The 22,629-nt window shown below is 37.5% G+C and overlaps 1 protein-coding gene and 1 long non-coding RNA gene across 17 annotated transcripts; one reads left to right on the forward strand and one right to left on the reverse strand.

Moving 5' to 3' along the window:
- The first annotated feature begins 873 nt into the window (after positions 1 to 873).
- Positions 874 to 12,015, forward strand: LOC110908901. Of its 9 annotated transcripts, none has more exons than XR_004875269.1 (7): positions 874 to 2,174; positions 2,264 to 3,707; positions 4,682 to 8,589; positions 8,679 to 8,790; positions 8,891 to 9,159; positions 10,035 to 10,122; positions 11,097 to 12,015. It is a non-coding gene; the product is annotated as an uncharacterized LOC110908901 (long non-coding RNA). The 9 variants fall into 9 exon arrangements; XR_004875268.1 differs by having other exon boundaries at positions 8,891 to 9,137; XR_004875271.1 differs by lacking the exons at positions 10,035 to 10,122; positions 11,097 to 12,015 and having other exon boundaries at positions 2,264 to 2,375; positions 2,457 to 2,722; positions 3,620 to 3,707; positions 8,891 to 9,321.
- Positions 12,016 to 17,026: 5,011 nt separating this feature from the next.
- Positions 17,027 to 19,788, reverse strand: LOC110908899 (plasmodesmata-located protein 6). 8 transcript variants are annotated; one of them, XR_004875274.1, is made up of 5 exons: positions 19,303 to 19,788; positions 18,324 to 19,204; positions 18,096 to 18,242; positions 17,288 to 17,566; positions 17,027 to 17,148 (listed from the first exon to the last, which is right to left on the reverse strand). XR_004875274.1 is itself a non-coding variant. In XM_022153902.2 (5 exons), the coding sequence occupies exons 3-5, from the start codon at positions 18,604 to 18,606 to the stop codon at positions 17,535 to 17,537; spliced, it is 462 nt and encodes a 153-aa protein (XP_022009594.1). In that variant the 5' UTR covers positions 18,607 to 18,611; positions 19,113 to 19,204; positions 19,303 to 19,788; the 3' UTR covers positions 17,166 to 17,534. The 8 variants fall into 8 exon arrangements, 4 of the variants coding, with proteins under 4 accessions (XP_022009594.1, XP_022009591.1, XP_022009593.1 ...); XM_022153902.2 differs by lacking the exon at positions 17,027 to 17,148 and having other exon boundaries at positions 17,166 to 17,566; positions 18,324 to 18,611; positions 19,113 to 19,204; XM_022153899.2 differs by lacking the exon at positions 17,027 to 17,148 and having other exon boundaries at positions 17,166 to 17,566; positions 18,324 to 18,900; positions 19,113 to 19,204.
- Between the last annotated feature and the right edge of the window lie 2,841 nt (positions 19,789 to 22,629).

Here is a 22,629-nt window from a genome sequence, read left to right on the forward strand (position 1 = left end):
TTTTTCGGTTATTGGAAATGGTTATCCGAAAACCGAAACAAAATTTTTAGTTATTAAAAATCCAAAAACCAAACTGTCGGTTTTTGTTTCGGTTCGGTTTTGTCGGTTATTTCAGTTACGGTTCCGTTATTCGGTACCGGTATCGAATTTACCAGACCGGGTATTTTTCCGGTACTGATTCGGTACCGACTTTTGACATTTTCGGTACTGGTATTTACCGGTTTTCACCCTCAAATACCGGTACCGTACCGATACCGAACCGGTACTGATACGAACTGTACCGAACCGGGTATATTCGGTACCGGTACCCACTTTTGGGGATTTTTGGTACCGGTTCTTTCGGTACCGGTACCGGTTCGGTACCGGACGATACCAATGTCATCCCTAGTTACATGTATCTGAATCCGTTAGTTTGCAATGGAAGGCATCAAACGGAATCTTGCCATTTTCCCATTCTTACCCTCGTAAAGTTTTATTGCATGGCATAATATAAGGGGTATTTTAGTCAATTTAGTTGAGCAAGTTGTTGCGATATGCCCCATATGATTTTGGCGGGAAACATATTTCAAGTACACGTAGGATAATAACGTTTTATCTTTTTTATATCATTTTTGGCAATTAGAATGATAGATTAAATATAAAATAATCAAGTAACTTGTAGTTCAATTTATTGATATCTACATAAGATTATGGCAGTCCTTTACATAGGCATACGTCTGTGTTTATATATTTGCAACGACGCCGATTTAACCCTAACGTCGATCGACGAATGCTACAGAAGCGAAATTAGGTACGAAATTCGATCCTAATCTGATGATATCAACACACACTCCGATTCCGTTAACAGAAACAAAAATAAAACCGCTAATGTGACAACCGGTAATTAACAGCTTCTAATTACGTGGTTAAGAAACGATTAAGACGATAACTGATAGTGTTTAAGGCACGAGTTAACCCAATTAGGCTTTTGTAAATGCCTAGGAACGCCTAATCGACTTTATAGTACGCGGATGATAAACTGCGGAGAAACAGCGTAACGATAATCGATAACGAATAGAAACCGTGCGAAATATTGACAACGCCGACAAATACAAATTTTATATGCGTATTTTATACTCATAAGTTTAGTTTTGTGAATTTATTGTGCTTTCGTACGTCACAAAGCGCGAACGCGAACAAAAAACGCGACTGCAGGAACGCACCGGCAACGAAACAGAAGCATCAAACATGCGTATTACTTCCAAAACTGAAATTTTATGATATAACTAGCTTCGTAATTAAATTTTAATATCCGTAGTAGAAACCATATCAAAAAACGGATTAAAATGGCAATGGCGCGATTTCATGCGATTTTTACAGTAATCAGTGAACGAACACGACAAACGGCTACCGGTACTACTTTACGTATTTTTTTTAAAACTAAAATTTATAAATTACGAAGTTTCGCGGAGCTTGGGTTTTGATAACGGTCTCGTAGGAATTACGGGCCACTTAAACACGGGGATTGGGCTTGTGGGCCTTGGGCCCAAGCCCAAAGCCCATTAAACTAACCCTAGTATATATTTGTAGCTACAACCTTATCCTTCATTTGAAACCACAAAACTAAATCACGCACACAATCTGCTCTCTTTCATCTTCAAGTTGAAGAAACCCTAATCCTCTAATTCCCTTTCTCTTGATTATGCCTACAATTGCACACAGACAAATTATGTCTGATCTATCATCTACACCTAAATAAAAACCTCATCACCATCATCCTTACAAAACCTTCTTTTTCTTTGCCACTTTCTCTCGAATTACATACAGACAAACACACACATACTCTACTAAAACTCCCTTCACCATCTTTAAAAAAAAAAAGATATTAACTCCACTCTCACATACCCTCTCTCTCTCGTGATGCTCCTGGTCGACGATGATCGGAGCTTGTTAACCGCCGGCTGTCGGCGGTGTTACCAGCCGACAACACCCTCCCTCCCTCCTGTTGATTTTCTCCGGCGAACACTCAGGTCACTCCGGTGACTAACCCACTTGTTCCGGCTCCCCACTCGAAGCAGAAACAACTGCCACCACCCTCGTTGGTGGCACACGGCGACGGTACACGAAGAGATAGAGAGAAAGGGGCAAGCGGTGGAGGTTGACGACGACTTTAATTTCTTTCGACATGCTCACTGGTAAAACCCATGTCCTTCATCTTTTACTTTGAATCAGTTCAGATTTAATCGATATGAAGTTCGATTATTTCTTTGCTCCGATGATGAAGCTGGAAAAGGTGATGTCTTCAGTGGTGGTGTTCACGGAATAACAAAACCGCCACGCGGTGGCAGCCGGTGACGGCAGTGGTGGTGGTGGTTATATTGATTCAGGTGACTCGGGTCAGTTTCACGTTCAGATTCGATTCTAATTTAGTTCGGGTTTTGTTTGGATGGAATTCGGGTTTAAACTCATCAGTTCAGGTGTGATGTTTGGTTTTAGTTTCAGTTCGGGTCACGGGTCGAGACGCGGGTTCGAGTCAGCGGGTCAAACCCGGTCGACTCGGGTCAAACCGAGTAGACTCGGGTCAACAACAGGCGCAACGGATCAGGGCGTGGTTAGTTTGGGCAGATTTCTCCAATTTGAGCTTCGCGACACGAACGGTTCGAAATTAAAGTCACATTTTTGGTTCGGGTCCCAGTCAACATCATGTCAACGTGAGGTCAAACGCAGTCGACTCGAAGACCCGGTAACAAATTTAATCAAAGCGAGTTAGTATACGTTAGTTAGATTTTATTAGTTTACGCGAACCGAGCTCGACCCGACTAACTAACGGTTTTATATTTAGTGAGTTGGTTTCATATTTGACGTTTTGATATACTTGTCGTAAACTTTATATATAATGTTTGTTGAATTGTTGAATTTGGACAAAATATCGACATTTATGTTGTCGGGGTTATTCCAAAAAAACAGAGGAAGCTCTGCCCGATTTTCGTTAAAACCCGAATTATAAAACGTATCTAAATCTTAACGACACTTATCGAAATCCAAGCTTTCTTATAAAATAAATATAAAAGTATATTTATTTTAGTGACGTTTTTTTATAACTTATAAACTGAAATTATAGCATTTCGACAACACGCAAGTTACAACTTAACGAAACCTGACACTTATTTAGATAAGCATAATTATCTATAGTTATTCAAACATCGATACTTCTTCATACTTCTTCTGAGTACTTTCATAAAATAAATATAACGATTTATATTTATTTCAAACGTCGTTACGTAGTGTATTTTTATAAGATAAATATAATATTTATATTTATTCCATTACGTTCTACGAAAGCTACGAAGAGTCGTACAATTATTCACCTACGTCTTCTAATTCACTACGACTAGCACGACTACGTAAAAGATATTTATATCTATATAAAAATATATATATCATAAACCATTCGGAATACTAAGTCGTTTTCGAGACTTAGTTTTATCCCGATATTACACGGGATCAACGAACAATAGTTTGGTTATTTCAAACCAAATAATAACATCTTCAGTAGATCGTTTCATTAACGACTCGGTAGAGCTCGGACGCCTAGTTTAGCTACGTTTAATTGGTGGCTTACAAATTATTCCTTGATTAGGAATGCTTTAGTTACACGCTAGCGAGTCCACATTCTTGGAATGACATCACGGAATCACGCTAGGCTAGCATTGCACAGGAATGTCAAGGTGAGTTCATAACCCCCACTTTTTACTGTTTTACATTTTTTATATACATGTTTTCGGGGGTGGAAAGACATGCAAGTTTTTGCAAAAGCAAACACTATTTTGATGAACGAAAACACGTATTTATAAACCATGTTGCAAATGAATTTCAACGAACTCGAAAGGTTTACGAAAGGTTTATACTAAGCATACCGGTTTTACAAAACAAACACGTATTTTCACAAACATGCATGATTTTCATGACTAGTGACGAGAATGTCCTCGTTACAACAACGAGACTGGGTTGGCCTGCGTACGAAAAACGAGACAACTCAGTGAGACCATGTTCCCCTTTTTCTTTCAACGTCTCGGTTTACAACTTTCGAGGGGAAATACATGTCAAACTTAGGTATGATTAAGTTATGGAATGAACTCTTAGATCATGTGAGCATAGGCTGTAACTGAGGTGCCATTAATCCTTTTGAGGACCAAGGAACAAAGGTTAGATCTAATGGGTACGGGCGAGCCCCACTCACGGTCCATGGGTGACCACTTAGAGTGCTGTTGTGTCCCAGTCGAGGTGATTCGACACTAAAAATTGCCTACGCGGGTTGAGTACCTCCTATGTCGTCGCATATATTAATGTTCTCGCGAAACATTAATGATCAACATGTTCATAGACGCTTTACATACCAACTTGCAACATTATAACTTTCAGATGTTTTAATATTCATTTGACGCAAACTCATTTACATGTATTTACAAACTTTGATAATGTTTTCAACTTATGTACTAGTAAGAGGACGAGTTGGTCCTGCTTACAAAGACTCTCGTGGGCTAGACTCACACCTTTCATATATCATGCCGAGAAAATGATTTTACTATGCTTTCTCAACAACTTTTAAACCGGTTATCAAAAAGATTTATTTTAAATCTTTTCAAAACAAACTATGAACTCGCTCAACTTTATGTTGACTTTTTCGCATGTTCTTTCTCAGGTTGCATTTTTAAAACTAAGGAACGGTTGGAATAGGAGAACCCACGAGATTTCGAGGACCTAGCAGGCGTTCACTGTTTAGAAGTCTTAGCCTTTTGCTTTCGCTGTGCAATGAAGATACCGGTCCAGTCACGCCAGCTCTGATATTTCGGGGTGTGATAGATTGGTATCAGAGCTATAGGTTTCAGCGAATTAGGTTTCCGTAGAGATACCTAGGCTTTAACCTTACTCTCCTCTGGGAACTTAGATATCAAGAATTGAACACGTACAGAACGCCTAAGACTCGAATATGGGTTCCAACCGTTGCCAAGAACAATGAGTCAACTGTTTTGATTTTAAATATATACAAATGTTGTGTCGATACACAGTACACGAAACAATTACACACACAATAAGCAAAACTTGGAGGGTTTTGATAACACGCATATAAGACCTTTGGAAAACTCTTGATAAGAAACTTACGACGAAATTCATTAAACGTCCTCACGTAGGAACTGCGATTATTAACTCAGCAAACGCTATTATCTATATTGTCTATGCTTTTTAGTTACCCGAGCAGGTAATCTACGTGGAATGAAACGCTATTGCGCAACTATACACGAAACTTAAACTATACGTCAACGGACTTCGAAGTATATCACACACGACTTTCGAGGCAAGGCTTCTGGAAAACTCGATTGGACACGACAACAACGATACTAATTCCCGTCAGTTGGAGAACTACTAAGCGAAATGCAGTACCTTGCCACATGATCCTACAAATGACACTAGTTACACTGAGGTACGTTAAAACGAGATTTCATAACAACCGATTCTTAGTCTGAAGGGACTCACAATTGTTGGCGCTGCAAAAGAAGTCACACGTCTTCACATTCCCCCTATTTCATTTATGGCGGATATGCTATGTTCGACATTCCATGGTAATGTCACCTAACAACTGACCATCACACGAAGTTCCAGGTAAAGTCCTTAAACTTCTTTTATTGAAATTCCGACTTTTGCATCTAGTGAGTAGATTTTTTTTACATCTCTACTCCTCTCAGTGGTCATTGCATCACGATATTTTCTTTCATTATAGCTAACACTTATTTGGTTCAGTTCTTGAAAAAAAAAAAAATCATATGTTGCACATGCATCGTTTGTTACGCATGTGGATTCGCTTCGGATGATCGTTTTCATCAAAAATTTCAATTATTATTTAGCTATATCTAAATTATTGCTTCGTGATCTGGATGATCCGCATTCTTGTAAGTGATGACTCCTTGCTATCGAGTTAATGAATTTCTTGAAAACTTCTTTTCTTTTCGAAATACGTACATGGTTTTTTTTGTTGTAACCATGTTTTGAAACTTTCTTACATGAATTCATTGTTGGATTGTGTTGCACCCAAGTTCAATTGATTGAACTTGCCGTAATATATATTCGATTCAGTATTCCATATGACGGATTGAGGCCATCATATTTGAAATAATCCCAACAAGCACTTCATTTGCTTTAAACCATAACATGCTTGTTTGGTCTTCGACTTCATTGAATCGTTTCTTTGATCACGATCACCTTGTGGTGACATTTTTCACAAGTTTGAAGCTTGCGCTAACCTCGTTGCTCACCTCATGTACGGATTTAATTATTTATTTATTTGTTTATTGATATTAAATCCGCTTTGTTGATTTATCATATTAAAGCAATCTTAACACAATCGTGTGTTAAGATAGTGGTACACAAATTTATGTCATATTTCGGTGTACCTCTTAACGGTTCATTCATCATCGAGCGAACATTTTGTGATATTCAATTGCTTTTCATCTTCGCTCGAAAACATCGTTTATTTGTTTCATTATCAATTGAAAATTCTATGAGATTTGCTGGAACGAGCTTTCAAATTTACTTCGTTGAGCCTTTATTTGATTTCAAACACGGTGACATTTGTTTGGTCACCGCTATTATTGAATTGTTTTATTCACTACGACACCTTGTGGTGTCGGTATAAACTTGTAGCTTGTGCTAATCACGATCAGCCGTTTCATGCGTAACTATTTACGCTTTTCGTTTGACACATCATTTAAATAGTCTTAATGCAATTATGTATTAAGACGATGGTACACCAGGTTCGGTTGTATTTCATTTCGGCGTATCCTTGCAACACGTTGATTTTATTCATTTATTGGTTCAATAGTTGACAAATCATTTCATGATTCTATCCATTTGAGATTATTGTTCTGAGTTTCAACTATATAACAACCAACGCAGGATTCCGTTGGTAGTGAATTCTATTGTTTCAAAATTGATTTGCATGTTGTGAACGTTCATTTTCAATTCTCTTGATCGAAATTCCCCTTTTGTTGAACTCCGTAAACTTAATCACATCGGTGATAGTATCACTATGCTTCATTCATTTGACATCTATTTCTGGAACAAACTCAGTTCAACCATCGGGTTTTTATTGATGCAAAATGTCTTTACACTCACTAATCCGAATAAGTCTTGATTCGAGTACGCGGTCATTCACTATGGTATTTTTCGGACTTACCTGCGAAACGACACAACTTTGAGGAGATAACATAGACTAAATTTCGAGGACGAAATTTCTGCAACACGGGGAGAATGTGACAACCGGTAATTAACAGCTTCTAATTACGTGGTTAAGAAACGATTAAGACGATAACTGATAGTGTTTAAGGCACGAGTTAACCCAATTAGGCTTTTGTAAATGCCTAGGAACGCCTAATCGACTTTATAGTACGCGGATGATAAACTGCGGAGAAACAGCGTAACGATAATCGATAACGAATAGAAACCGTGCGAAATATTGACAACGCCGACAAATACAAATTTTATATGCGTATTTTATACTCATAAGTTTAGTTTTGTGAATTTATTGTGCTTTCGTACGTCACAAAGCGCGAACGCGAACAAAAAACGCGACTGCAGGAACGCACCGGCAACGAAACAGAAGCATCAAACATGCGTATTACTTCCAAAACTGAAATTTTATGATATAACTAGCTTCGTAATTAAATTTTAATATCCGTAGTAGAAACCATATCAAAAAACGGATTAAAATGGCAATGGCGCGATTTCATGCGATTTTTACAGTAATCAGTGAACGAACACGACAAACGGCTACCGGTACTACTTTACGTATTTTTTTTAAAACTAAAATTTATAAATTACGAAGTTTCGCGGAGCTTGGGTTTTGATAACGGTCTCGTAGGAATTACGGGCCACTTAAACACGGGGATTGGGCTTGTGGGCCTTGGGCCCAAGCCCAAAGCCCATTAAACTAACCCTAGTATATATTTGTAGCTACAACCTTATCCTTCATTTGAAACCACAAAACTAAATCACGCACACAATCTGCTCTCTTTCATCTTCAAGTTGAAGAAACCCTAATCCTCTAATTCCCTTTCTCTTGATTATGCCTACAATTGCACACAGACAAATTATGTCTGATCTATCATCTACACCTAAATAAAAACCTCATCACCATCATCCTTACAAAACCTTCTTTTTCTTTGCCACTTTCTCTCGAATTACATACAGACAAACACACACATACTCTACTAAAACTCCCTTCACCATCTTTAAAAAAAAAGATATTAACTCCACTCTCACATACCCTCTCTCTCTCGTGATGCTCCTGGTCGACGATGATCGGAGCTTGTTAACCGCCGGCTGTCGGCGGTGTTACCAGCCGACAACACCCTCCCTCCCTCCTGTTGATTTTCTCCGGCGAACACTCAGGTCACTCCGGTGACTAACCCACTTGTTCCGGCTCCCCACTCGAAGCAGAAACAACTGCCACCACCCTCGTTGGTGGCACACGGCGACGGTACACGAAGAGATAGAGAGAAAGGGGCAAGCGGTGGAGGTTGACGACGACTTTAATTTCTTTCGACATGCTCACTGGTAAAACCCATGTCCTTCATCTTTTACTTTGAATCAGTTCAGATTTAATCGATATGAAGTTCGATTATTTCTTTGCTCCGATGATGAAGCTGGAAAAGGTGATGTCTTCAGTGGTGGTGTTCACGGAATAACAAAACCGCCACGCGGTGGCAGCCGGTGACGGCAGTGGTGGTGGTGGTTATATTGATTCAGGTGACTCGGGTCAGTTTCACGTTCAGATTCGATTCTAATTTAGTTTGGGTTTTGTTTGGATGGAATTCGGGTTTAAACTCATCAGTTCAGGTGTGATGTTTGGTTTTAGTTTCAGTTCGGGTCACGGGTCGAGACGCGGGTTCGAGTCAGCGGGTCAAACCCGGTCGACTCGGGTCAAACCGAGTAGACTCGGGTCAACAACAGGCGCAACGGATCAGGGCGTGGTTAGTTTGGGCAGATTTCTCCAATTTGAGCTTCGCGACACGAACGGTTCGAAATTAAAGTCACATTTTTGGTTCGGGTCCCAGTCAACATCATGTCAACGTGAGGTCAAACGCAGTCGACTCGAAGACCCGGTAACAAATTTAATCAAAGCGAGTTAGTATACGTTAGTTAGATTTTATTAGTTTACGCGAACCGAGCTCGACCCGACTAACTAACGGTTTTATATTTAGTGAGTTGGTTTCATATTTGACGTTTTGATATACTTGTCGTAAACTTTATATATAATGTTTGTTGAATTGTTGAATTTGGACAAAATATCGACATTTATGTTGTCGGGGTTATTCCAAAAAAACAGAGGAAGCTCTGCCCGATTTTCGTTAAAACCCGAATTATAAAACGTATCTAAATCTTAACGACACTTATCGAAATCCAAGCTTTCTTATAAAATAAATATAAAAGTATATTTATTTTAGTGACGTTTTTTTATAACTTATAAACTGAAATTATAGCATTTCGACAACACGCAAGTTACAACTTAACGAAACCCGACACTTATTTAGATAAGCATAATTATCTATATTTATTCAAACATCGATACTTCTTCATACTTCTTCTGAGTACTTTCATAAAATAAATATAACGATTTATATTTATTTCAAACGTCGTTACGTAGTGTATTTTTATAAGATAAATATAATATTTATATTTATTCCATTACGTTCTACGAAAGCTACGAAGAGTCGTACAATTATTCACCTACGTCTTCTAATTCACTACGACTAGCACGACTACGTAAAAGATATTTATATCTATATAAAAATATATATATCATAAACCATTCGGAATACTAAGTCGTTTTCGAGACTTAGTTTTATCCCGATATTACACGGGATCAACGAACAATAGTTTGGTTATTTCAAACCAAATAATAACATCTTCAGTAGATCGTTTCATTAACGACTCGGTAGAGCTCGGACGCCTAGTTTAGCTACGTTTAATTGGTGGCTTACAAATTATTCCTTGATTAGGAATGCTTTAGTTACACGCTAGCGAGTCCACATTCTTGGAATGACATCACGGAATCACGCTAGGCTAGCATTGCACAGGAATGTCAAGGTGAGTTCATAACCCCCACTTTTTACTGTTTTACATTTTTTATATACATGTTTTCGGGGGTGGAAAGACATGCAAGTTTTTGCAAAAGCAAACACTATTTTGATGAACGAAAACACGTATTTATAAACCATGTTGCAAATGAATTTCAACGAACTCGAAAGGTTTACGAAAGGTTTATACTAAGCATACCGGTTTTACAAAACAAACACGTATTTTCACAAACATGCATGATTTTCATGACTAGTGACGAGAATGTCCTCGTTACAACAACGAGACTGGGTTGGCCTGCGTACGAAAAACGAGACAACTCAGTGAGACCATGTTCCCCTTTTTCTTTCAACGTCTCGGTTTACAACTTTCGAGGGGAAATACATGTCAAACTTAGGTATGATTAAGTTATGGAATGAACTCTTAGATCATGTGAGCATAGGCTGTAACTGAGGTGCCATTAATCCTTTTGAGGACCAAGGAACAAAGGTTAGATCTAATGGGTACGGGCGAGCCCCACTCACGGTCCATGGGTGACCACTTAGAGTGCTGTTGTGTCCCAGTCGAGGTGATTCGACACTAAAAATTGCCTACGCGGGTTGAGTACCTCCTATGTCGTCGCATATATTAATGTTCTCGCGAAACATTAATGATCAACATGTTCATAGACGCTTTACATACCAACTTGCAACATTATAACTTTCAGATGTTTTAATATTCATTTGACGCAAACTCATTTACATGTATTTACAAACTTTGATAATGTTTTCAACTTATGTACTAGTAAGAGGACGAGTTGGTCCTGCTTACAAAGACTCTCGTGGGCTAGACTCACACCTTTCATATATCATGCCGAGAAAATGATTTTACTATGCTTTCTCAACAACTTTTAAACCGGTTATCAAAAAGATTTATTTTAAATCTTTTCAAAACAAACTATGAACTCGCTCAACTTTATGTTGACTTTTTCGCATGTTCTTTCTCAGGTTGCATTTTTAAAACTAAGGAACGGTTGGAATAGGAGAACCCACGAGATTTCGAGGACCTAGCAGGCGTTCACTGTTTAGAAGTCTTAGCCTTTTGCTTCCGCTGTGCAATGAAGATACCGGTCCAGTCACGCCAGCTCTGATATTTCGGGGTGTGACAGCTAATGCTTCCAGATTCAACTCCGGTGAGTTCAAACTCAAATTCGTTTCGAATAATATTCAGATCAGAATCTCACGAGCGTTATACGCTGAAATCACCGAACGATTTTTCTTCGAATCACGTAACCGCTTCTATCAAATTGTAAAACAACATCAATATCGAGCATCGGCGATACCAGCACCGTGTAGAATATTGTAAAACAACATCAATATGGAAATTAAACAGTTCTGATTTGGGATGAGCAAATCAGTTCCGGTACCGAATTACCGGACCAGGCACTTTTTTGGTACCGATTCGGTATCGACTTTTGACATTTTCGGTACCGGTTCGGTACCAGTGTTTACCGGTTTTTACCCTCAAATACCGGTACCGTACTGATATCGAACCGATACCGATACCGAACCGGGTATATTCGGTACCGGTACCCACTTTTGGGAATTTTTGGTACCGGTTCTTTCGGTACCAGACGATACCGAGCTCGTCCCTAGTTATATGTATCTGAATCCGGTATTTTGCAACAGAAGGCATTAAACGGAATCTTGCCATTTTCCCATTCTTACCCTCGTAAAGTTTTATTGCATGGCATAATGTAAGGGGTATTTTAGTCAATTTAGTTGAGCAAGTTGTTGCGATATGCCCCATATGATTTTGGCGGGAAACATATTTCAAGTACACGTAGGATAATAATGTTTTATCTTTTTTATATCATTTTTGACAATTAGAATGATAGATTTTATGAAATATAAAATAATCAAGTAACTTATAGTTCAATTTATTGATATCTACATAAGATTATGGCAGTAGATCTTTACATAGGCATACGTCTGTGTTTATATATTTGCAACAACGCTGATTTAACCCTAACGCCAATCGACGAATGCTGCAGAAGCGAAATTAGGTACGAAATTCGATCCTGATCTGATGATATCAACACACACTACGATTCCGTTAACAGAAACAAAAATAAAACCGATAATGCTTCCAGATTCAACTCCGGTGATTTCAAACTCAAATTCGTTTCGAATAATATTCAAATCAGAATCTCACGAGCGTTATACGCTGAAATCATCGAACGATTTTTCTTCGAATCACGTAACCGCTTATATCAAATTGTAACAACATCAATATCGAGCATCGGCGATACCGGCACCGTGTAGAATATTGTAAAACAACATCAATATGGAAATTAAACAGTTCTGATTAGGGATGAGCAAATCAGACCCGGTACCGGTACCGGTACCGTACCGATTCCGGTACCGAATTTACCGGACCGGGTACTTTTTCGGTACCGATTCGGTACCGACTTTTGACATTTTCGGTACTGTTCCGGCACGGTATCGTACCGATACCGAACCGGGTATATTCGGTACCGGTACCAGTACTCACTTTTAGGGATTTTCGGTACCGGTACCTGTTCGGTACCGGACGATACCGAGCTCATCCCTAGTTCTGATACATGCAATTTAGAGTCGATATGGTAAAACAACATTAATATTGAGCATCTGCGATACCGGCACTGTGTAGAACATCGAAATTCAGATCGCTAAATCATATAAGAACAAATGTTAACTGATCTCAATAAGCAGTGAAATAACACTGGAAACAACAACATAACTGTGGAAAAGCGAAATTTATGTGAAATTAACCGGTTCTGAAACATGCAAATCAACTAAATATAAAACCGCTAACGCTTCCAGATTCAACTCCGATGAGTTCAAACTCAAATTTGTTTTGAATAATATTCATATCAGAATCTCACGAGCGTTATACGCTTAAATACCGAACGATTTTTCTTCGAGTCAGGTAAAACTTCATCCATAAAGGATCCACTGTTGCCATTTTAGTCCACTGGGTTAACTTCATCTATTTTTTCTATTAACAAGAAGGGCAATTCGGTGATTCTATATGTAATTCTGTGAATTAGAATGGCAATCCGGCCATATAAAATGACCGAATTGCCGTTCTCGTTAACAGAAACAATGGATGAAGTTAACCCAGTGGACTTAAATGAGAATGGTGAAACCTTTTTAGACCCACAAACGAAAAATGAAACCTTTGAACTAAACTGACAAAATGTCCCAAACAACATGAACTAAAATGGCATTTAACTCTTTATAAAAAAAAAAAAAAAAAAAAAATTGGGGTACTTCTTACCAACAAATGAGTAATATTCTATGAGGAAACCATTGGTAGCATCTCAATACAAATTTCTAAAAAAATGTTGTTTTAACTTAACCCATCAATAAAAAGGTTTAAATCTTGTTAGTTTTAAACCAGCGCCGTCTTAACCACTTGAAGGGTAAAGCGAAGAAAAAGTTTGGAGCTCTTTACCCAATTTTATTGTTAACTGGTGGGTACTTGTGTTCCGCGGTTGGTTAGAAACGTGGATAAAAATTAAGCAAATCGTGAACGTAAGGATAAAAAACGACGTCACGACTGTATATTTGAAAGTCATGGAAAAGTTACTTTGTTGTATACGAATGCCAAGTTATTCGAATAAAATCTACACCAAAACGTATATAAAGATAAACACGATGACCACACATTCACAGCTGGTCGATTTAAACATAGATTAAAAAACACGTCGAATGGTGTATTTAGGGATGAGCGTCAGCCGTTTTAAAAATTAGCGCTTAAAACAATGGGTCATTTTAAAAACAACATTACAACGGGTCAATTTAAACGTAGAGAAAAAAAAACATGTCGCAATTGTGTATAGAGATGAACGACAGGCGCTATAAAAAACCGAACAGTTTAAAAACACGTTTAAAACAACATTATGAAAATTTAAGTCATAACGTAGATAAAAATAACTTGTGTGGAGTGTTGATAAAAAAACGAAACTCATAAAAATCACATAATAGAAAATTCGTTAAAAAATAAATGATAACTTTCTTAAAGTTCAATGTTTAGAGGTTGTAATGTAAATCGTTTAAAGAAGAAAAGAAAAATATTATTTTATTAAAGTTGAAGAGTCAAATATTAAACTTATTAAAGTTCGATGTGTGTGTAAATGAAAATTAGGCATTAGACCACATAGTGTGGGTGTGGTGGTCTTTCCAGGCCGGGAACACACCCCTAGTGGTGGCGTGGTGATGAGGGCCAAGAGTTTTCCATCAATGTGAGGGGCATTTGGGTTGTGAAGTGGATTTCGGGTGTGTTTTAATTGTTGATTTTTTATTTATTTATTATTTTATTTGTAAAAACCCACTAACCACGCCGCTCCCACTCCTCCCTTTTGTTGCACCACTCCCTTTTAACACGTGCTAACGTGGCAGCCACATATCGAATAACACCACTCTTTCATACCCCATACTCCGTATAGTCTTACAAGACAAAATCGATTATTAAATAATACATATATATTAAAAAAACATTTAAAAAAGTTATAAGGACCTGTTAATAAAAAAAACTAGAAAAATATTAAAAAGAGTAAACTGACAAAATTGTTCCTAAGGTTTGGGCACTTGCCAGATCCATCCAAAATACTCATCATGTAACGTAGTTTTTAACAATGTTAAAGAAATGGATTGACCAGACAACTTTTGTGAAACCTGAGTGGTTTAGTTGATAAAAAAAACACTCTTTGAATGGATCTGGCAAAAGTACTCGAATCTTAAGGACAATTTTAGCAGTTAACTCTTTTATTTATTTCCGAGTTTCAAAATAATTATATTATTTTTTAAAATTGTGAGAATTTTCCTTTGAAAAGAAAAGAAAGATTTTGTCATTGGAAAACAGAAGAGGAGTTTTGCTTTGAAAAGAATTTTCCTTATGTAACTTAGACTGTGGGGTATGGTGGGGCCTGGGTTGGGCATTGGTTAACACGTGGAATTTCAAAACCCAAGTATTCAACGATGGCTTTCATCACCGCCGCGATCGTTTGTAGAAATATTTCCGCACCATCGTCAGATGATGATGACGATTCACTATAACTTGAAGAACTCATGGCAATATTGTGTTTTATGTGTTTGATATTGTGTGAGAAAAATGTTAAATGTGGTAAGTATTTATAAAGGAAAAAAGAATTTTTTTTTTTAAATAGCCCCCAACGGCTAGCCCAACGGCTAGCCAACGGCTAGTTTGAATGGGCCATTCATAACCCGCCATGTCACCTTGCTCCCCCGCCCCACCCCCGGCTTGAAACCCAAGCCCCAAGGGCCACGCCCCAACCCAAGCCTAGCCGGGATGGTGGCTTGGGCGTTTTCCCCCAGCCCACGCCCCAACCCAAGCCCCATACCCCATGGCCTTACGTATGGTTCCATCCACCAAGCCAACCAAAACTTCACCTGGTTTGGTTAGTTCAATTAACAATTAACCTCTTTAATCTTTATATACTGTCAATCTGCTTCATGGGAGAATATGTTAAGAACCGATTGCCCGATTGTATGAGAACGAACCAATCCGGGAGGTTTCCAATCTCGCTAGTAGCCCACTCGTTTTGCGGACCAAGCAAGTTGTGTTGTGGAACCAACTGGCCCAAATCCTCTTAAAACAAATTTGTATCAATCGGTATAAATAATACCAAATTTGTATAAGGAATGTGAAAAAGGTATTTTGGCATTAAAATGTTGAAAGTGTTATTTTTTAGGTCGGGAAATGATGTTTTTATAATCAAAAATCATATTTATCGTTCTTTGTTAGGAATTTGCTGAAAAAATTACAAACAAATAATATCTTTGTTTTAAGATGTTTTGAAGTTGGCGCTATGATTATTGTTTTTAACAAACATGATGGAACCAAATACCAATGAATGTCATCACCCTCTTGTATGGTTGCACTAATGTGTACACACTTTAGACAATGTGCCATGGACGTTTGAGGATTCAAAGGACAGCAAAGTAGACTTATGAATGAACGAGTTAGCCATGGACGCTGTCGTTGGCCGGTTTTGTAGATGGTTGCTTTTGGACGGTGTAATCATGTGAACCTCATGGACGAGCTGATGGACCCGTTTCAATTTTTTTTATGGTCATTATTTTATGTTTATGTACAACTTTTTTAGTGAAACTTAATTAAAAAAGAGTAAATTACTTTTTGAATACATATGTTTTAGTAGTTTTAACTATTTAAGTCCAAAATCAAAAAGTTTAACACCCTAGTCCCTACCCATTAACTTTATAACGTTTTGAGTCCAATTTTGTTAAAATAAATTGAACTCAAAAGGTTAAAATTTGGACTCAAATGGTTATAAAAAAAACGTCTAGAAATTCAGAGCGTTAAACATTTTGATTTTAGACTTAAATGGTTAAAACCACTAAAACACAATTACTCAAAAAGTAATTTACTCATTAAAGAATGTTTATATACAACTTTGCAAAAGGTAAATTCTACGTGGTTTTTTTTCCTCTCAAATGACCAAGAAGAATCTATAATGCGTTTACCGATATATAGATAATTTAACTATATTTACTATATTATAATGCATGAAGAAATGGTATTTTAAGATATAAAAAAATAAAAACTTTTTCTCTCTTTATTTATAGCTAGACCCCTAAAATGAGACTAATTATTGAGTTTTAATAAAATTATAGATAATTAGTTTCCCATTTCCCCCTTTATAACAAACTTATAATTCTTTTACATATTCTTATCATATCTTATAAACTATAATGTTTAAAAAAATCCAAAGGCACCATGACCAACTACTTATTTTTGTCGACGTTTCGATAGTTGTCTTGTTCAGTTTTGACGTGCGAATTAAAAGATACAAGTAGATGATGGCTCATTGTACAAGTGATTAAAGTCCAACATACTTGATTATTATATATTTAACTAGGAATTAGTACCCGCCGCAATGCGGCGGGGTTCTTACATGCGAGCATCCGTCCTTGTCTTCTTGTCCAACCTTCCGACTCGTAGTTATCTCATCACACCAAAAAAAAGCCATATCTAAATGACACCAAGAGTGAGTTGTAAAGTTAAATCAAACATTAATTGTTACTCGACTCGTCTGATTACATTCCTTATAATATAAATATCTAATCTACATAACCAAATTGACCCATTCATAAAAAACTTGTCATATTACCACATCTGGTAGTCAATGTTGTGTTCCCGTTTTTTATCTTTTTCCAGGTTTGGAAGTTAAGTTCTTGTGACCTTTCGGGGATAGGTAGAAACTCTGTGTACTACCAGTCCGGATTCTCACCCGCAGCTAAGGTAAAATGAAGATTAAAAAAATGAAATAAGAAGGTAACAATGGAAAAATTATGCACTTCACTCGGTTGTCATGAACACCCGGACGACCTTTATCATTGTCAGTTCGTTGTTTCGAGCTACCATAGAACTTTCCAAATGCTTCTGTGAACTGAAATGAGATGATAAAATGTTAAAGATATTACTCTAAAGTAAGCCTGGAAAAAATAGGTGGTCATGTTAGATTACTGGTGAAAAGGGTTCGGACCAAAACAGGCCCAGGTTGAAAGAAGTCGTTCTAGGGAAAAAATCTAAAAAAGGGTTCACCCGATATATATACGTGTAAAAAATGGATATCTATACCAAGCAATGTAAGTATAAGGACTTGAAGAGGTCATTTCATCTAACCACCTAGTTCATCTATTGATTGGTACGCGAATCGAATCGTTCCGAAACGATAAATTTTTCAATCGGAAACACGTTTTCTAGTGATCCGAAACGATTATTGTGATATATTGTTGATGGTTATCAATTGCCGCCCTAAAATAATTAGGTCAAAAAAAGCCAGCCAATATTATGTCTTTTACATTAAATATTCTACCTAACTCATTTAAAAAAAATGTACGATAAATACAAAGAGAAATTAACTTATATACCCTGGCTTGCTTTGAATGGCTATACTAATTATTCTTGTAATGCACCTTTTTTATTGCAAACAAAAGTCACACTGAGCGTGCCCAATATGGAGCTAAAACTGGAAATAGTGTTGATTATGTCCAACACGCTTATCCCTCCGCCACTACTTTCATTGGAAGTAGAGTCACCGATATTAGCAAGATTTACAGTACCTGCACTAACTCATGTAGACTTTATGCTATATAAATATGATAAATATTACCCATCGTCATCAAAAACAGACATATATATACCTTGATCAGCATATCGGATATAACATTTTCCAAGGTACATATCACCCCAGCTTGATGTCTCACACACTGATCTCAACCGTCTAGTTGCCTCTGAAAGACAATCTTGACAATCACTTAAACTCAGATCTTGTATGCACTGTGCCACACCTTGTATGCTACCAAAATCACCCTCGCGAAAGTATTCTCCATTCCCGCCTACCAGAAATGCCAATGCACTGTCTATACGGTTCAAAACATCCGAATTATAGACAACTGAAGGACCACATCTCCTGCACACCTCCATCTTATCTGGGGCCCCAAAAAATGATGTATTATTGTACTTCACATAACATCCTTCTAACTGTATTTCACCACACGTGGACATACGACAAGCAGTCTTGAGTTGACTTACGGCAAACCCAGGCCGAACGATTCGATTCTGTACCCAATTCTAGTACAGCTGAACCGATTCGGGATTCGAGGGGGGATCTACGTTTCCTGTGAGTATGATCTCAACCACCAACTACCAACCTCGAAACCGTAACCTTTGAAAGTCACATCTTAGATGCTAACCACACCATCCATAGTTGAGATTATACTGAATAAGAACCACATATCTTAAATCCATGCCTAGTTTGTATGGCTATCCATCTATTCTCTAAAATTCACATACTTACAACTACAAATTTAACATTCCATCAACATAAAGCTCAAAACCTCATCATCAATCAACACATATTAAAACCTAACACACTAAGAAACACATGTAACAAACATTTCAAATTTTCAATACCTCAGTCAGAACCACACCTGTCGCCTGATGATGCTCCAGTAGCAACGAAGAGGGAAGCCGCGTATGGAGCCAAAATCCCCAATTCCAAAAACTACCGCAACCAAGAACCCTATAAAAGCAAAACAGAACATCAGCCAAATTAACATAGCCACAAATCAAATTAATTGAAAGCAATAAAAAAGCAGGGAAAGAAGCGGATACAAATACCTCGTTTGAATACTTGAATTGCCGTCGTTCACCTCGTCGGAAAGTCACGAATCACCACATCTGTCGCCGTAAAACCCAACCACCACAAAATCAGATCATCAACATCTTCGATTTCCTTTCGGCCCACAACAACACTCGAACCACCAACAATCCACCACCACCGCCGCCGTCTTCTGTCGCAAAAACAGCACGCCACCGCCGTAATCGCACCTCCGCTCCACCGTCCATACACCGCCAATTACCACTGTTGTTGCAAACGGCTCCACCGGCCTTTGGCCGCCGGCCTTCTGTCGAGTGGGAGGGGTGACCGAGAGGGTGTTTGGCCTGTGGAAGTGTGTGTATAATTTGAGAGATGAGTGAGATTTGGTTTGGGTTTTGTTTGTGAATAAGATCGAGAGAGAAGGTAAGGCATAAAAGATGCCAGTGTATCTTGTGTGAGAGTTTAGAAATGGTATAGGTGAGTCAATTTTTTTTGAAAGACCCCCAAGGCACAAAGTACAAGTGGTGATGCAACAAAAAGTTGCTTCTTTATATAGGTTTAAATAGCGCTACAGAATCTCAAGTGAAACCGTCAATGCCATAGAAGACTAAGATATAAGAATTTTTATTTTATTTTATTGCAACTTTTAAAATATACAAACCTTTAAAGCTTATGTGCATGCATTTCAAGCACATCAAATTAGGAAAAAGTCATAAAACCCTTCCCTTCAAACACGCACAGTCAGGCGGGACAAGAAAAACCCCTAATCATATTTCGAATTTCAAACCCACATCTCTCCCTTAGATTCCCTGTGAACCAGGATCTTGATCTGCTCTCTCTCTCTCTCTCTCTCTCTCTCTCTCTCTCCCTCTCCCTCTCTCTCTCTCGCTCTCTCTCTCTCTCTCTCCATCCTTAAATCAAAGAAGAAAAAGAACATCAATTCGTTTCCAGATTAGATCCGAAGCTACTCCGGCTAAGGTAAACCTCCAAACCCTAATCGAGTTCCTGCCTGTTTAAACCACCGACCTGTGGTTGTGTGGTCATTTTCAGACATGGACAACCACCAGCGTTATGGAAGGCAACACAGACGGTGGCATCGTTTTGGAAATTAAAACAGAGATAACGAACACTGAACGCATAAGGATTTTAACGAGGAGGCTCTACTTTCTTTTTAACTTTTATATCTGTAAATGCCCTTTTTGATTAAATTTTTTGAATTTAATCATATTCTCTATATATAGTGGAAATGTCGATCGGGATAAGTGGCGTTTCACAATAAATTTCATTTACAGTTCTCACATATGGCTTCCAGGTATGTAAATTTTTTTTCCATTGTTTTCCATTTGTTTTAGTTTGATTGTTTCGTGTTTTCTAGATTTAGTTTAGGGTTTGATTCTGACGTTGATTTCCAATCTACCTAATCACCTTAACATTTGGATGACTACGAGCTAATATGAATCGGTAAAACTTCTACAGGTTATTCTTGTGTGTTTGGGTTGAGGGTTTATAAATGAAAATGATATAAATGTGCTCCAAATGACGAAAACGATGTTTCAATTCGGGTGTTTAAACTTCCAATTAACAAAAATCAATTTGATTGAAGCAGCATTTCGAGGTAAGTTTTACATAAATAGACTTGTATCCTCGTTTTCATCAAAAGCCCAAAAACGTCAGTTTGTAATTTGGAAAAAAAAACTTAACTCCGTTAATTTTTTTTAATTGAGGACCGGTGGAGGAAAAATAGTTGAAATGTGAGACTGTCAGTGGGAATAAAAAAGGTGGGACTGCCAATAGCCAATGACGTCTAGTAGAGATTATTAGAGGCCAGTATCCCATTAAAAGAAGTTATATTTTAGCTGCCATTTTTCATTTATTCTTATGCTTTCTAGTACATAAATATGTACTATTCAATTAAATTTATTTTTTCTTTTCAAAATTAAATCATGGACTTTAGATTATAGGGGTTTGGAATTTTTTAGTAGTCTAGGGCCCAAAGTTTTGATTTCAACACACCAAACCATCCAAAACTTATTTCTAAGTTATGTGGAGGTTATTTAAGGTATGTTAAGCCTATTTCACTATTCCGGAGTGTTCGTTGCATTAAACTGGTTATATTTATGTATCAGTGCGCGTATAACATTCCAGAAAGCGATTTAAAGCTTGAAATCAAACAAGAATTGATACGTGCAAACGATACACATATTTATACAAATCCCAAGTATGAAACACAATATTTCAATGGTTTGGAATTTGTTTGATGGTTGAAGTGACACAGATGTCACAGTCTGCCCTACTTTAGGAAATTTCGTTCTGAAATTTAATTTTAGGGGAAACTTGTGAAGACAACTGTGATGGTTTCGCTTTCAAACGAATCCCTCGAAACCTAAGTAAAACTCTGAGCCATGTTAGGATTCTTAGCGAAATTTTCAACCCTCAAAGCGACGTGTAGTAAACAAACATGGAATTTTAAACTACGGACGAAAGAACATTTCTCATGAAGACTTATCATAGGAAACTTGCGTGTGCTTGAAATCAGAATTGGGGAGTGTAAGATAAAATGACATCGGTCAAGGTCCAGGACTTCTCCCGTATCATTACTCTTGTCACTGTAGGTCTTAACACATGATAAAACTTCCTGTGGTTTCTGTGCACTGAATTCCATAATTATGTAGGCTTCCATAATTACGTAATTCCTTGCACAGTCCGCACAGTTCATTTCACAATGCGTAGGGGAAAAAATCAATTGAATAAACATGAAGCGACTTGACTAGACCACCAAAGGATCTTTTTAACTAGATCAGCGAACGATCTTTTTAACTAGATCAACATATGATCTTCTTAACTAGACCGTCGTACGATCTCCTTAAATAGACCACTTAAGGGATCTTTTCAATTATATCATCACATGATATTCCTAAGCAGATTTTCAAATCAATTTGTTTAACTAGACCACTCAAGGGGTCCAATTATAGAATAGTACTTTAAAACCCAAGGGACTTTACTACAACGTAGAAGTCCATTAAGGATTTAAGATAGTACCTTTGGATATCCTACTATGAATCCCTCATATGAGATATGGAAGATTCTATGAGGATTTGGATAGATCACATAAAAACACAAAACATATAAGAAAACGCATAAGCACATAATCACATAATTAGTTAACTTGATCTTTAATTTGTTATCTTTGGTCACGGGTATTTAAAGCACACCAGGAATCCAATCCGTGGATTTCATTTGGCACTTTAAACATAAGAATCTAACTATGGAGATAGAAAGATCTTAATAGGAATTCGGATTTATCCTTATTGAATCGTAATATACGTATTAAGGCATACGAATAATTC

Source organism: Helianthus annuus, chromosome 12 (assembly GCF_002127325.2).
Source record: "Helianthus annuus cultivar XRQ/B chromosome 12, HanXRQr2.0-SUNRISE, whole genome shotgun sequence".
Classification (NCBI taxonomy): domain Eukaryota; kingdom Viridiplantae; phylum Streptophyta; class Magnoliopsida; order Asterales; family Asteraceae; genus Helianthus; species Helianthus annuus.